The sequence below is a fragment of the Aulonocara stuartgranti genome (genome assembly GCF_965226115.1).
Source record: "Aulonocara stuartgranti genome assembly, chromosome: 6".
NCBI lineage: Eukaryota > Metazoa > Chordata > Actinopteri > Cichliformes > Cichlidae > Aulonocara > Aulonocara stuartgranti.
In genome coordinates, this window is record NC_138944.1 from 41,701,294 (window position 1) to 41,717,558 (window position 16,265).

Here is a 16,265-nt window from a genome sequence, read left to right on the forward strand (position 1 = left end):
GTTGAGAAGATGAAGGAGGACTATGAGGATCCGATGACTGTAGAATATGAGAGAGAGGAGGACAGAGGATTAGTAAGGAGGAAGTGAGGGCAGCTATGAAGGGGAGTAAGAGTGGAGAGGCGGCTGGTCCAGGTGACATACCTGTGGAGGTACGGAGAGGTCTAGGAGAGAGAGTAGAAAACTTTTTAACAGGACTGCTAACACAATCATGAAGAGTGAGAGGATGTCTGAGCAATGCACAAGAGAAGAAGGCGGAGCATGCAGGGTGGAGTGGGTGGAGTGGGTGGAGACGAGTGTCTGGGTGATTTGTGACCGACTGAGAGCAGCAAGAGAGAAAGGAAAGGTTTACAAGAGGGTAGTGAGAGCTTCTGTGATGCTCTTTATACCACGCAGCTCTTTGTCAGATTATAATTAAAGACGTTGTTACAATGAACCACATGTTCTGCATATTAATTTGGATGATCCAAAAATCGATGAAAGTTGTCTTTCCCTGATCCTGTCAATGCTAGCATCTGTTTTTCGCAGTGAGCAGTCAGCTCAAATGTACTTCTCCAGCATCCTCAACATGTCCATACCCACAATAGGTTCTCTGACTTGTTCTTGAGTAGATTTTTCCTCCTCTTTCAAAATGAATTACAGCTGATCCCAAGTAACCATCCAACCAGACACAAAGAGACTTTTAGATCAGAAGCAAATTAATAGCATTGCAAGCTAAACAATGAATAACAATGCAACTGAATCTCTCCCCAAAGAAACCATAGCCTACTTAGCTTCTGGAGAGCAGCACAAGCTTTACTGGTCTAAGGCTGGAAAAGTCTCCACCTGTATGACTTCTGAAGTAACAAAGGCAAAATAAAAAAATAGCGTCTGAAGGAAACTGAGCTACATGTCGAGAGTTTACCAAACACACCAAAGCTAAGCAATAAGCAGCCATGCAGCAACACACATCTATCAGAACCATTAACACAGCTGTTTCAGTGTCTTCCAAATCGTTAAGTCCCCATTATGAGGTCTAGAGGAGGGTGTGGGAGCAATAAGTAGAGCTGAATCAGAGCTTAATGGGCTTTATTTTACAAGTCTTAACACAAGGCAATGACAGTGTCACTGTATTAATAAGAGAAAAAAGGAGAAAAGTCACAACACCAACTAACCTATGTGGGGGGTGGGGTAAGTTCGTGGCCCACACTCTCTCAGGCGCTTTGTGAAAACACATCACTTAAACACTGAAATGATTTCTGTTTTTTTATTACAGGTGTATGAGTTCACAGCCTGTTGCTCTATTCTTTTATTATTTCCTGTCTCCTATTTTCTTTTCCCTGCCCGTCAGCTTTGGCAGTAACATATTACACACTGTGCTGTGACTGTTAATGCAAATAATAATGATGGAAACTGACATTTCAAAAAGGAAGCTAAGGAAGACAAACTGGGTTCATTTTCGTGACATTAGATCATCAGGACGTCACTGCATTCAATTAGCATAAAGAGTCGGTCAGACCGATGGAAAGAAGCTGACTTCATTTTAGATTTTGACAGACAGACCAGGTCGGGTGATTCATGAGTTTCATTAGCTGCTTTGCCTTTCTAGTCATTTGTGTTGCCTTTCATCTTTAGAACGTTTCAGTTTTATTCCAGTTTTCCTACATAAAGATTAAATGTCAGCGGCTGTAAAATCATTTAAACACTCCAGGAGCTTGGTGATGCCCTGATCCAGATCTGGGAGGAGATAACCCAGGACATCATCCAGCTTCTCATTAGGAGCACACCCTGATATTGTCAGGCATGCATACAGACGCATCGGGGCGATACAGACGATTATGAGTCGCTGCATTTTCCCCTTTCAGGGTTTCTTTGAGTGGAGCCCTCTGTAGGTTCATCTCCATCAAAGCTGCATCTTTTCATTCCTACACATTAACCCTTTAAAACCGGTCAGAGCGGGCACGCTCTGTTTTGCGTAACTATTTTTAAATCCCGATAGCACTGCAACCATGTAAGGCAACGCAAAAAAAATTTTTTGCATATGAAACCGGAGGAGTTGTACTTACATCTGATGCCATCAGCTTGTCCTCGGTCACGGTTGCCTTCCACATATAGCTTTGCAAAAACTCCATAAAAAGCGCTTGCAGGAACAAAAACATAATATTCCAGAAACACACTTTGCCGATCCGATCAGCTGTTCATAACACTTCCTTTGTTGGAACAGACGTCAGCGCAAACTATCGCATGTCCGCCATGACCTGCCCGAAACCGGAAGTGACGTCATTTTCGTGGAAATGTAGTTTTTTACCATCAGGGCCTTATGAGCCTATACTGGTGTTTTTAAAAGTTATGTTTGACTTTATGACTTTCTGTGTTGTTTCTGGGATGCTTAGGACTCATATTGCACTGCTGGAAATAGTTTATTTTGATGCAGATGTTGTTGTTTTTTTGCAAATTTGCATTATAATATTTATTTTCGTTTTTCCTGCAGTGTATAAAAATTGGTGTATTTCAAAAATAAAACTATGAAGACACTCAAAATAAATTTCCTGTGGTGGGAAACTATTTTGTGCAACTTTTTTGTATTTACAGTTTTGAGGGATAAGCCTCTTAAATTTCTCTAACTAGAAATATATGTTAAAAAAACAAAAACGATTTTCAATTTTTTTGTAGTTTATTGCACTTTTTTGCAATTTATGTAATTACTATGCACTTAATGCATACAAATGATTAAAATCTGGGCTATAATGGTTGTATTGATGTATAGCAACTTGAAATGCTCCCAAAAATGGCTCCACAGCAGGTAAAAATATAATATAAGCTCTGGCGGGCTTGGTTCTATGGTAGGTCTTAAAGGGTTAATCACTCCCCAGTCCAGATCAGGACAGACATGCAGTATGTTTGGGTTTTTCCTGCTGTTTAAGGTCTTCTTTTTTCTTTGGAGCAGGTTAGTTCTCTCCACATAAACACACTTTCTCACATACATACATCACAGCTGCACTTAAATCTCAGAGACTGCACATACATATAAGCGCACGCACTAGTTACAGCATAGCTACACGGACCCAAACACTAACAACTCCTGCAGAAAGTCTCCTTCATTTCCACGTCGCCCTCACGTTGGACAACAAGCGTTTAACTGAACTCGTGCTGCGACTTCTTCTGGAAAGTTAAAGTTAAACTGTCCGACGCTTCATAGAAGCCTTTTGGATTTCACCTTTTCTGCTTTTTTTATGTCTGTTATGTTATTTATTTACTTCCTGCATGAAGCTGTTACAGTACTCATTACATATATTTGCCTTACTGCACAGGCTGGCCTGAAGTGCATTATTATGTATTAACCAGTAAACAGTACAAACCGGAGGCTAAAGCCTGACAGACTGATTAGTGATCCTTTAACCAGCTAGTTGTTAGCATGCTGTCCTGCAGCTGCTCAGCATCAGTGTCATTTCAGCAGCAGGGGACAGCTTTTCCCTGCTTTTCTGTAACTTTTCCTCTTGTGTAATGAAATAAAAATTCAGTTTTTCACTCCTCTGAAGTTGTAGACTTGCACAGTTCGATCTTTATCTGTCCACACATTTAGCAGATTTACCTTGTGAAAGCAAACACAACAGTGTGATTAGTTTGGTTACTAAATGTGTTACAGCTGATAACTTATCAGGGATGTGACACAGATGTCATTCTAATGAGTTTTCTTCTGTCTTTCTTATTTGTTCCCCTTCACTGCGCTCCACAGCAACAACCCTGCTCACCGGTACTACTTAGCCACTGACCCAGTAACAGGGCAGCTGTATGTGTCCGACACTAACTCACGACGGATTTACCGCCCCAAAGTGCTCAGCGGTGCCCGTGACCTCATCAGTAAGCATCAGCATTTTTACTTCCTGTTATGAATGTAGTTATAAGACAGTGTTGTCATACGAGACTCCAGTGAGTCTGCAGCTTTGTACCTTTCTCTGGTTAATGCTTAGTGTGTGTGTGTGTGTGTGTGTGTGTGTGTGTGTGTGTGTGTGTGTGTGTGTGTGTGTGTGTGTGTGTCTACAGGTAATGGAGAAGTAGTGGCTGGTACAGGTGAGCAGTGTCCTCCATTTGATGAAGCGCGTTGTGGAGATGGAAGAAAAGCTACAGAGGCCCAGCTACTGGGACCAAAAGGTGCGTACACAGAATCTTTCTGTCTCCTTCTAACACACACACACACACACACACACACACACACACACACACACACATGCTTGGATTGGTATGGTTTTCAGTGTTTGTTTTTTCATCCCATTTTACTTGCTCCTGTGTAGAGCTGCTTTCACACACACACACACACACACACACACACACACACACACACACACACACACACACACACACAGGTGCTTATTATTTAAGTCAGTTACATAAGCATAGCCTTACTAGATGTATTACCTGTCAGATATCCTCTTGTCCTTCGTCCACTGGAACTGCAGAGCCGTACCAACAGTAGTCCTGACAGTGGGCAAATAAAACACAGTGTGGGAGGTGTAATGCAAGAAGCAGATGAAGTATTTATTGGTTGCAGCCAGCAGCAGAATTCATAGCTGTCATAGCATCAGTGCATGTTGTTATAGTACTAAATTCCCACACCTAGCATTTGTCCAGGTGTGCAAGTTCAATTCTTTCATCAAGCTCAGGAAGTCACACTGACATCAATGCAAACTTGTTCAGAACCATTAACACCTTCAGCACTGTAGGCGCGTGAGCGTATTTGAATATTGGATGTAACTGCCAGTTCCCCACTACTTTCAAATAATCCCAGACTTGCATTATCCTAGATGGACATGAAGTCATAGCAAACTTTATTTATTTATCAGGAACGCCATCCTAAGACTAAGGTTTATTTTGCTCCAACAAAAGCCTCAGTTCAAGTGCAACAGAGTCTAGATAAGGTTACATTTTGACTGAAACACATCTCTGCACAGGAAATGCTGCAAATGTCCAGTTGTACCACATTATAAAGGTGCTGTTATGTATTTCAATCTGGTAGCCAGCAGGAAGTCGCAACTGTTCGTTTCTAAAGCAGTTTGAGATTTGGGATTTTGACTGTGAGATGATGCAGTATCAGTCTATTTATAGAGAGAGGTTATTTGAACTGTTGTGACCTCTGTCATCAACAACAGGCTGCCTGTGTTTTCCTTCTCTGAATAAAGTCCATGCTGTCCAGGAGAACTGTTGTTTTTGTCAGAGATCATACCTTTGCCATATAGCTAACTGTATTTGCATGTTTGTATGTGTTACACTGCTGCTGCAGAAATCACAGGAGAATCGCACACACCGTCGCTCCTAATAACCTTCTCTGTGAACACGTCTTATTTTGTCGAGCTGCCACTTGTTTGTTATCACTTGTAACATTTTTCTTGCTTATAGTAATCTAAGTAATCTCTGCAGACTTTGCTTGAGTGCACCGAACTCTTACTGCATTCATGTTATTATTATTGTATCTTTTTGTATTTTTCATTGTAACTATGTATGCTGCATCTGCACTCAAAATGTTTACTTCTCTCGTTTTGTTTTTTGCTTTATGCATTGAAGCAGTTCCATTAATAATTTACTATCATAAAATCATGTGTGTGTGTGTGTGTGTGTGTGTGTGTGTGTGTGTGTGTGTGTGTGTGTGTGTGTGTGTGTGTGTGTGTGTGTGTGTTTCACTACTCACAGGAATTGCAGTTGATAAAAACGGGCTGATCTACTTTGTGGATGGAACTATGATTAGGAAAGTGGATCGTAACGGGATCATCTCCACAGTGTTGGGCAGCAATGATCTGACCTCTGCACGACCTTTGACCTGTGACACCAGCATGCACATAAGACAGGTAACCTTTAACTATTAAAACCTCTTTGCTGATCAGAAAATATCAGACTATGTGAAAATATCACATGATGTGGTGTGTGTGTGTGTGTGTGTGTGTGTGTGTGTGTGTGTGTGACAATGAACAGGAAGTGAAGTGTCACCTTTCTTCTCTGTCCTCTTTCCTTCCAGGTGCGGTTAGAGTGGCCCACAGATCTAGCCATCAATCCCATGGATAACTCTATCTATGTGCTGGACAACAATGTTGTGCTGCAGATCACTGAAAATAGACAGGTATCATGTATCCCTTTGCTGAATGTATATTTTATCCATCCATCCATTTTCTTCCACTTATCCAGGACCAGGTTGCAGGGGCAGCAGCCTAAGCAGAGGCCCACCTCCCTCTCCCCAGCCACCTCCAGCATATCAGGAGGTACACTGAGGCATTCCCAGGCTGAGAGATATAATCTCTCTCTGGTGTCCTGGGTCTACCCTGTGGGCCTCCTCCTCATGGGACATGCCACCCAGGAGGTGCCCAGGAAGCATCCTTATCAGATCCCCAAACTGGCTCCTTTAGATATGGAGGAGTATTGGCTCCAATCGAAACCCTCTGGAATGACTGACACCCTGAGCCTATGTCAGAGAGGACACCCACCCATTCTGACGTAACCAAAGTAGAAGCCTTCTGCCTGCTTGACAGACATTTTATCCATGTAAGCTATAAAACAGAACCAGTGACAAAGGGAGTGGAGTCCAACACTCACTGGAAACAAGTCCAACTTATTAATGACAAGTGTGTTTGTACGGGGACCAAATGGCCTGTAACAATGGGCACACGTGTAATGATTACTTGTGTAATAGTTACTTTTTTGATTAACAACCTCAACATTGATCACAGCAAAGGGTGGAAATACCTCCAACATGCCCAAACATCTGACAACACAATTAATTTGCATGAAAGTACTGAATGTGTCCAGGACCGCATACCTGATGATATCATTACAAAACTCATCATCATCCTAGTGTTTTGTGCACTGATGGACATCCTCATATTCAAAAATGGTGACTGTTGTCCAATAACAGAAAACCACGCAGGTTCAGATCAGGCCGTTCATGCTCACTTCCTCTTTCCAGGTCTCACTTTCTTTGAATTGAAATCTCCCATTAGGAATTTGGAGTCACTAGATGGAGCACCCTTGAGCGGCCCACTCAGTGACTCCTAAAAGGCTGGGTGCTTTGAACTGGTTTTGGTGCATAAGGGCAAATGTCAGGACCTGTTCCCCCACCTGAAGGCGCAGGGAAGCAACCCTCACCTCCACTGGCAAAACCCCCAACATACTGGTGGTAACCTGACAACTCTAGACTAGAACAGAGTCGAGCCCACCTCCAGGAAACTGGTTCCAGAGCCTAAGCCGTGCATTCAGGTGAACCTGGCTATATGTAGCCAGCAATGCTCAATCTCACCTACTCGCTCCTTTCCTCCAGAGAGTTGATGTTCCCTGTCCTAATAGCTAACCTCTGTAGCCAGGGATCAGACTGCCAGGGCCTCCATCCCTGACTGCCTCCTCACACACATTGCACCCGAGCCCTATGTCCCTACAGTCTTCTCTTTAGGCTGCGCCGAGCCCCATGGGCTGAAGCCTGACCACCAGATCCTCTCCTGTGTGCTCCCCCTCCCTAGGCCCAACTCCAAGGTGGGCCCATGGTAAAACTATCCCAGGAGGGGCGCACTGGTCCCATACTTTTTCCCTAGGAGTTGACTTAATATATATATTTAATATATAAGTATTTAATGACATTTGTATTTCACAGCCTTCCTGTGCCACAACAACAAATGCACAGTGCTACTTAATGATTCTTAACTAACATTCATGTGCAAATGTGTGTGTTCAGGTTCGTATTGTGGCAGGTCGTCCCATGCACTGCCAGGTGCCTGGTATAGAGTACACCATGGGAAAGAGGGCGGTTCAGACCATGCTAGAGGGTGCTACAGCCATCGCCTTATCCTACAGTGGCGTTCTCTACATCGCAGAGACGGATGAGAAGAAAATCCACCGTATTCGACAGGTAGTCTGCTGAACAGAATTTCCTTGTAATCATGAATGTTAAGCAGAATCCTGGAAATCTAAGGTGGGATAAATTCAAGCTTTTTAATAAAGTAATACTTTCCAAATATGCTAAAAGAGCAGCCAATGTTACCTTATTTAACTCTGTATAACAACGTGAGAATTCAAATTCACAGATATCACCCTCTTATTTCTAGCAGGTTATCATATTGTTACTAAGGTATTACGACACTATTACTAATGTTTTTTTCCTCGTGGGGATGTCTTTATTTCTACATTATTATCTCCAGGTTTTGGTCCCTTATTATCCAACTGCATAAAGCTCAGTGTAATATTACTTAACCGTATCCACTGTTGTTACCATGATATTAACTGGTTTAGTAGTAATAACCACTAAATTACCACATTATTACGTTCTTGTTTCTGCCTCGTTGCCCTTCTATTACTACTTTATTACCAAGCTGTAACAGAAAGTGCCACTGTGCTAAACTTTAAGAATCATTTCCTTCTCTACTAAAACTCCAGGTGTCGACTGATGGAGAAATTACCCATCTAGCTGGAGCGCTATCTGACTGTGACTGCAAGGTACCCATCACAGCTACTTCTTGTTTTCAGTCCTTATCGGTCATTCTGCTCAGCTCACTGAAGTACTCGAATTCAGAATGAATGTGTAGCATCCAAATAGTGACGTGTGAATGCAACAGGATGTGAGGAAGAGAAGTGACTGGACTCCTTTAAGTTTCCTGAAGATGTTTCACCTCTCATCAGAGAGGCGTCTTCATTTCTACAAATCAAATAATGAAGAGTCATAGGTATTTAAACCGTAGTTGTCATCACATAAGTCAGGGTGTGAATAATGGCATGGGAAATTATCACCAGAGGTTTTGTGTGAAAACACAAATTTTCCCATAATAAACGACCCAGTGTGTGTGGTTCACAATGTCCACAACATATTAAATCTCATTCTTATTCAGGCTTGGAAATTCCTCCCAGTTTTCTGTAATTACGTCCAAATCCCCCTGTGGCTTCCTGCCAAACAGCAGTTCAAAGGGAGAAAATTCCATGGAGGTCCAGGGCAGCTCCTCCACTGCAAACAAAAGACTTTGACAGCAAGCCCTACTGCATTAATCCTCATGAATAAACATGGAGGTAATGGACTTTAAGGCACTCCACCAGCCCATCGCTCTGGGGGTGGTACAGCTCTTTTGTGTGTGAGACATGAATGAGACCCTGTGGTCGTCAGTACCTCTTTTGGGATTCCGACTCAGGAGATCACCTGCAACTGCACCCGTGCCAGCAGCTCTGCTTCGGGATATCACATCATCCACGAGAACTTATACAAAGCAATGTCCCCTGGCACTCCGGGGATCTTGTCCCGATGAAGTCCATACCACTGCACTTGAACGGGACCTCCATTAATGGTAATGGATGCAAAGCCACCCATTGGATGGCCGAGTGATTTACCAGTTGACATTCCAGGCAGGATGCACACCAGGACACATCTGGTGACGAGCACAGCCCATTGCTGTTTATTGAACCCAGGCCTTTCCCTCCCTTGAATTAAAGGGTGCTCTTCTAGGACCTCACCACAGCTCTATGCTTTTTCCCCTTTTGTTTAATTTCCACCACATATTTTACATATAATGGGTTTTTTAAAAAGTCAAAAACATAGATTTTTATTTGCTTTTTCTTGCACCGAGATGCCAGTTTTTTTCTCCACTATCTCTTCCCTGCAAAACGCAGGCACAAACCTTCATGGCACTTCACGATGCCTCCTCTCAGCTAACCTTTGTAGCATCAGTCTGCCAAATGCAGCACCAATCATTGCTGGTGCCAGGGTGCTAGCGTGATTTGCTTCTACTCCACCTTGCTGATCATGCTTACGTTAAGTTCTCGCCAATCAATTTTGCCAGCATATCCAGTTCACGCAATCTAATCTGTGACCACCTAATCAAGGTTTACAGGCCCCCTCTCTTCACAAGCCTTCTCAAAAAAGGTATGCCTTCTTTGGTGACCTGCCAGTGACCTGAGATGCTGCCAGTCCCCTCTGGAGACAATTCATGCTCAAGCCATCTGCCATTATCTACTAGATAATATCTATTATGCTGTCAAACCTGCATGAGGATGTGGTCCCAACTAGTGAAGAAGAATAGCTTGCTATTTCTGGACTATGCTCTGCACATGGAGGAGCTCAGCACTGAAGTTTACTGGAAGCCCACACACAGACCAGTACCTACTCTTTGACTCCCAACACCCTCTCGAACACAGAGTTGTCAGGACACTGCAATGAGAAGAAACTGTTTCCTGTAAGCCAGAAGGGAAAGGAACAAACACATCTAAAGAAAGCTCCTAAAACAAGTGGTTATCCCAAATGAGCCCTCATTGAATCAGCAAAGATGCACAGGAAAGAGGGAACTAGAACATTATCATTCCAGTCACCCAACCATGCCATTAGAGAAGAAACTAGTTTATCCCAAGGACAAAACTTCCAAACTCAAACTAAGCAACATAGTGTACGCTGTGCAGTGCAGCAAGGAGTGCTTGGACCTTTACACTGGAGAAACCAAGCAGCCGCTCCATAGAACTGCACAACATAGAAGAGCAAGCGCGGCAGGACAAGACACAGCTGCACACCATCTGCTAAAGGACTCATTTGATGATACCACAGTTCACATTTTGGACTGAGAGAACAGATGGTTTTAAAAGGAGTGCCATTTATGTTCACGTTGAAAGCCCGTTTTTGAACAGAGGGGTGGCTTACGACAGCAACTTCCACCTACAACGCAGTTTTGAGATTCCTTCGCAGGTCCCTCAACCTCCGCACATCTTACAGCAGGTGACCCAAAGAGGTCACATGATAGGGTGAAGCAAGATCTCACAGTGTTCTCACCCAAAGACCTGGTGATTATGACCCACACCTTTTTTTTATCACACCTTGGCTAATGTGATGAGGCACATGATTATGGTTGGTCAATGAGAGGCTCAATGACCAAGAGATATCCCCGACTAGGGTTTAAATACCTGGGACGCTCCATCGTTTGATTTGTAGAACTGAAGAAGCCTCTCGGATGGGATGTGAAATGTCTTCATAAAACTCCAGTGGCTTGCTTTCCGAGCTACAGTAATGTGGATGACTGGGAACCTGAGACACACATATATGAGACGAGAATTTCTTGTGTTGATGTTGTTTGTTGTTCCTCGTTTGGCTGTCCTGTAGAATGATGCAAACTGCGACTGCTATCAAACCGGAGATGGCTATTCCAAAGATGCCAGGCTTAATTGTCCTTCCTCTCTGGTTGTGTCTCCGGATGGGACGCTGTATGTGGCTGATCTGGGAAACATCCGCATTCGAGCCGTACGACGCAACCAACCACCTACGGGTGTGTATATAAAGTGTATGCACATACACAGTAGACGTGCAATAGAGGGCTTGTATGTCATGTATGTTAATAAGCAGACGTGTAGTGACGGTGATCAGCAGAATAATCAAATAGATTTGCAAAGAGAGAATACCTGCGTAAGTTATTCAGTTATGCAGGTATTCATGTAATGGCAAATGACATAGACTGTGCAATATTGTGTGAGTTTAGAAACAAAAATATTAAACAATAATAGATAACAAAAGTAACATAGGAACATAATCTAAGAAGATAAAGAAAACAAAGTCACTGGTCTGTCTGTCTGCTGGTCTGTGTATTCAGGCTCTCTGGCTTCAGGTCCCAGTTCCTATGAAGTGGCCTGTCCAGCCTCTCAAGAGCTCTACGTGTTTGATGCAAATGGGACTCACCAGTTCACCATGTCTCTGGTCACTGGAGACTACAAATACAACTTCAGTTACAGGTTGGTGTTTGTCAGGAAACACATTTTTGTGACTGTCATTGCAGCACTGCTTGGTTACTGAAGCCGCTTTTCCATTAGCACCTACTTGCCACTAATAACCATGACTCCACTCGAGTTGTCTTGTGGGTTGTTCTCACTTGGGGGAACACGGCGTTGTTTTTTGTAGCCAAGTTTCAAAAATGGCTGTTTGGATTTTTGTAAATGAGACGCTCTCATTGCTCATTGCTGACCAACCAATCAGTTGCATGCAGTGTGACGACATCACATTTTAGTACCTGCTCAGAACTCTTGGAACCCAGGCCGGGGACAGGAAAGTTTCCTTGGCCATCCGTGCCCCTGCCTATGGACCGCCTTGAACCGGCTGGAGAGCCAGATACCCCCTGGTGATCCCGGCATTGGCTCCCCTGCAGCTCCGCCCAGACCACACACGGCACCATAATACATTTGCATTACCTTGCAAAATTGTTCGACACAACAGTGTTGTTTACTGTTTTTGTCCTCTTTTGTGGCACCTTACACGAGTAACTCATTTCTCCACACACTCAGCAATGAGGAGGATGTGACTGCGGTGACGGACAGCAGTGGAAACACGCTCCGCGTGCGCAGAGACACTAACAGGATGCCTGTACGTGTGGTTGCTCCCGACAATCAGGTGAGTACTGAGTAGCCTTGTTAGCAGATTAGGAGTGTGTATCCTTGATCACCTGTGATTCTGTGTGTGTTTAGGTCATTTGGCTGACCATTGGGACTAATGGAGGTCTGAAGACTCTCACAGCTCAGGGCCAGGAACTGGTCTTGTTTACTTATCATGGGAACAGTGGCTTGTTGGCTACCAAGAGTATCCAAATTGGCTGGACTACCTTCTATGAGTGAGCCACTTTTTGGATTTCTAGTTGAATTCTGGTCAATGGACAGATTAATTTAATTAATGAAATCAATTCAAACTCTGATTGTTACGTCTTGACTTTATATCTTGATGTAACCTTTAAATTTCTCTGCTTTTTGCTGGGTTGTCAGTGAGTGAGTCTGAGTTTTTATCCGTGGATCCTAATGTCTGTTCCTTACTGTATCCTCACCATCCTTGTAGCTATGACAGTGAGGGTCGTTTGACTAATGTGACCTTCCCCACTGGGGTGGTAACCAGTCTCCATGGCGACATGTCGTCAGGGGCTGTTGCTGTGGACATTGAGACGTCAGGGAGGGATGAGGATGTTGCCATAACAACCAACCTATCATCAATAGACTCCTTCTACACTCTGGTGCAAGGTAAGAAGCTAATGCAACCTGAGAAGGGAAGAAAGTTTCCTATTTTACAGGTGGCCTCGTGTGTGTGAAGCATACTAAAAGCTTTAGTCCGAGCTGAAGTAAGAATATGGTCTTTATTTATTATTAAATCAGTGCATGGTTCATAGTAAATTCAATTAGTTGCTAACAGTTCGATTTCTCATCACTTCACACATTGTGCAGTTTCCACACTTTCCCTGATCGATCAGTATCAGGAATCAGCGACTAGCCTGGATCCTTGGCCACAACCACATGCACACAATACAGCATAGTGTCCATGTGGTTGCGTCAATTTCACACCTAAACATGTTAATACAATGATTTTTAAAATGCAAATGTACATACCCCCATCTGACATCCTGTCAAAGCGGTGCTCGTCATCACATTTGTTCTGTTTGGGATGTGTGCAGTTATATCAGCAGCTTGTGTTAGTTGTGTAAAGTTTATTTTAAGAAAAGATCTGACATGAGGAAGTGTACAAGCTGCGGATGGATCTGTAATCCCATCTGCCCTAATAATCCTAGATTTAGGAACTGCAAAAGGATCCTTGTCGTCCTTCGTGTCAAACTTTCTACCCTAAACGCTGAGGGGGGGAAAAGTAATTTGGTGTTGTTCAATCTGAACTAATGAGCCATTTGAAGTGAGGCTGGCAATGATTTACTTCAGAGTGAGCTGTGCATGGCCACGCACAAGTATTGATCGCAACATGAGTTATTCAGAGCAATTGACAAGTGTAGCATTTCACTCCATCACTTCATTCATTTTCTAGCCTGTGAGCTAGAGAAATGAAAACACGTTAGATGGGGCTGCACGGCTGACATGGTAAACAACATGAGACAGGAGACTGGATTAAGAGTACTTAGTGGGAATGGAGAATGAGTTGGTGACCCAGGGTCTTGGCTGTTTCAGAGATGGTCTGTGAGGACTGTGTGTTCTTCCTCTCTCTCTTGTATGCACACATAACGGCCTTTAGTCCTGTGAAAGGTCAAGGAGGATGTAATTAAAAGAGGCTGGGAGATGTTAATACATGCTCTTTGCTCCATTAGCAGGCTCAAACGCTGCCCTCTCGGGTTTCTCCCCTTACTTTGTCTCCCTCTTTGTCTTGGCCTTTATGCTTCGCTGTCTTTGTTTTTGTCTCTTTCTCCTTCACCCTCAGGTCAGCTAAGAATACTGCCTATATGAGTTAATGCCTTGGAAAGTATCCAATAAAGAAATGGTTCATTTCTAATGTGATTTCCTTTTAAACAGACCAGCTTCGTAACAGCTACCAGGTGGGGAACGACCACTCACTGAGGGTGATCTATGCGAACGGGATGGACACGCACTACCAGACAGAGCCTCATATTCTGGCAGGTGTGTTTTAAACATAGTGCCTTCACTTTATAATCTACGAGAGGATCTAAGCTGTCTTTATTTTCACTTATATGTATATGTATATATCTTTCAACGTAGCACTCTTAATTCTTATTCTCATGTATATATCTCATGTATATCTCATGCACATATCTTTCCACGTAGCACTTTTAATTCTTATCCCTACTTTTATTTTTTTCCATGTCTATTTAAGTGCTATTTATGACAGCATGTTTGCACTGAAGCACCGCAGCAATTTCCTAATGTTGTAAACCTGCTCAACATTTGGCAATAAACCCCTTTCTGATTCTGATTCTGATGTAGTGTGTGGAAAGCACTGGTTTGGGACCATCTACACATGCTGAGATTTCTGCTCCCTGCGTCTCTGTCCTGTTGCTCCTGTTGATTCTGATCTTTCTGCAGCTAAACACCTGCAGAAAGATCTGTCAGAATTATTAGAGTTAAACAAAACTCAAACGTGACGTAAAAAACATTTTAAACGATTGAAACAATTTTGTAAACTTGGAAAACTTAACTAAATTCTATTAAATATAAAGGAAGTTTTAGAAATGTTATCAGCACTTCACTGTCAGCCTGCTGAGGCTTTGACATGTCAACAAGACTGTAAGTTCCTGTGATGGTTTTCATAACTCTTGCCACTTATGTATGCTCTGCATGCAATAATATTTAAAGAGACTGAAACGAAACATTTCCAACAATAAAAACGAATCAGTAAATATTAAACTGCTGGACGGGTGCAGTGTTTGTGTCACGTGTTGGGGTTTGATTTGCACTGAGAGTATGTTTTAATCCAACTAGGAGTTTCAGACAAAAACTGAAGGAGAATTGTTTTGTAATGATTCCCTAAATATGTGTAAGCTTGACAAAACACGCTGTAACATTTTGGAAATAAAAGGAAACACTGGGAGGTGATCAGTCTCATGTAAACATCTCAAGTTATTTCAGTATTGTTACATTTTAGTCTCAGAATATAAAATAATTTATTGTTATTTTAGTTATTTTGTTATCTTCTAGAACCCAGTTCTAGAAAAATGATCCTGTGTAAAATGAAAACAAAATGCAACCATATTTTTGTCTCTACAGGACATAGAAAACCAGTGAGTTTTTACTGGGGAAAAACATTTTAAAAAATTATTTTATAAACAAACAAACAAACAAAAGCCTCCACAACGATTGGACAGGGCCACGTTTACCGCGGCGTAGCATCCCGTCTTCTTTTGACATTAGTCCATGAACATGTGGAAACTGAGCGTTTCACTTGTCCTGCGTCTTTGTTGTACGTTTTATTTCATGTGCCCGTTGTTAAAGGTCTGGACTGAACTCTTCCACTATAACGACATTATCTAGCTGCAAGGCCTTCCCTCAAAAAGATGTCGTCTATATGTTGTTTTAAATGTACAGGAAATTGAGATTCTTGTACACTAAACCATCAGGGCTTCACATGTTGTCGTACCTGTGTAGGTGCTGCTAACCCAACTGTTGCGCGACGTAACATGACTCTGCCGGGAGAGAACGGCCAAAACCTGGTGGAGTGGAGGTTCAGGAAGGAGCAGACGAGAGGAAAAGTCATCGTCTTTGGAAGAAAACTCAGAGTGAGTGCTCTTTAGCTCAAACTTTAGATAAGCACAGACCAATAAGTTTGTTGTCCATTTAAATCAAACTCGGGTTGGTGCGCTTGGTTTGTGCAGGTTTTTTGCCAAACCATCATTTTGTTGTTATATATCAGCATCCAGCATCAGCCGTAGACGCCTACAGAAGGGGTCTGTAGTGTGATAGCTCATGCACAAGTGTCTTAAAGAAAGGTGAGAGAACAAACAAGTCTATCACAGAGACTGAAATCAAAGCTCACATGGTGCTGAGTTGTGAGACGGCAATCACTGTATCCATCATGTAGGTTACAGAGTTTCACT

The 16,265-nt window shown here is 42.8% G+C and overlaps 1 protein-coding gene across 6 annotated transcripts in view; it reads left to right on the forward strand.

Moving 5' to 3' along the window:
- The window catches only part of tenm3 (teneurin transmembrane protein 3), a 220,732-nt gene that overhangs the window by 182,227 nt on the left and 22,240 nt on the right, over positions 1-16,265 (forward strand). For all 6 annotated transcript variants that reach the window (XM_082536064.1, XM_082536065.1, XM_082536068.1 and 3 more), the window contains 13 exons: positions 3,713-3,837; positions 4,021-4,128; positions 5,662-5,816; positions 5,984-6,085; positions 7,685-7,858; positions 8,383-8,442; positions 11,075-11,237; positions 11,559-11,697; positions 12,244-12,349; positions 12,424-12,566; positions 12,785-12,963; positions 14,230-14,334; positions 15,817-15,947. In XM_082536064.1, the coding sequence (XP_082392190.1) occupies positions 3,713-3,837; positions 4,021-4,128; positions 5,662-5,816; positions 5,984-6,085; positions 7,685-7,858; positions 8,383-8,442; positions 11,075-11,237; positions 11,559-11,697; positions 12,244-12,349; positions 12,424-12,566; positions 12,785-12,963; positions 14,230-14,334; positions 15,817-15,947 (1,690 nt within the window). The remainder of the gene's footprint in view (positions 1-3,712; positions 3,838-4,020; positions 4,129-5,661; positions 5,817-5,983; positions 6,086-7,684; positions 7,859-8,382; positions 8,443-11,074; positions 11,238-11,558; positions 11,698-12,243; positions 12,350-12,423; positions 12,567-12,784; positions 12,964-14,229; positions 14,335-15,816; positions 15,948-16,265) is intronic.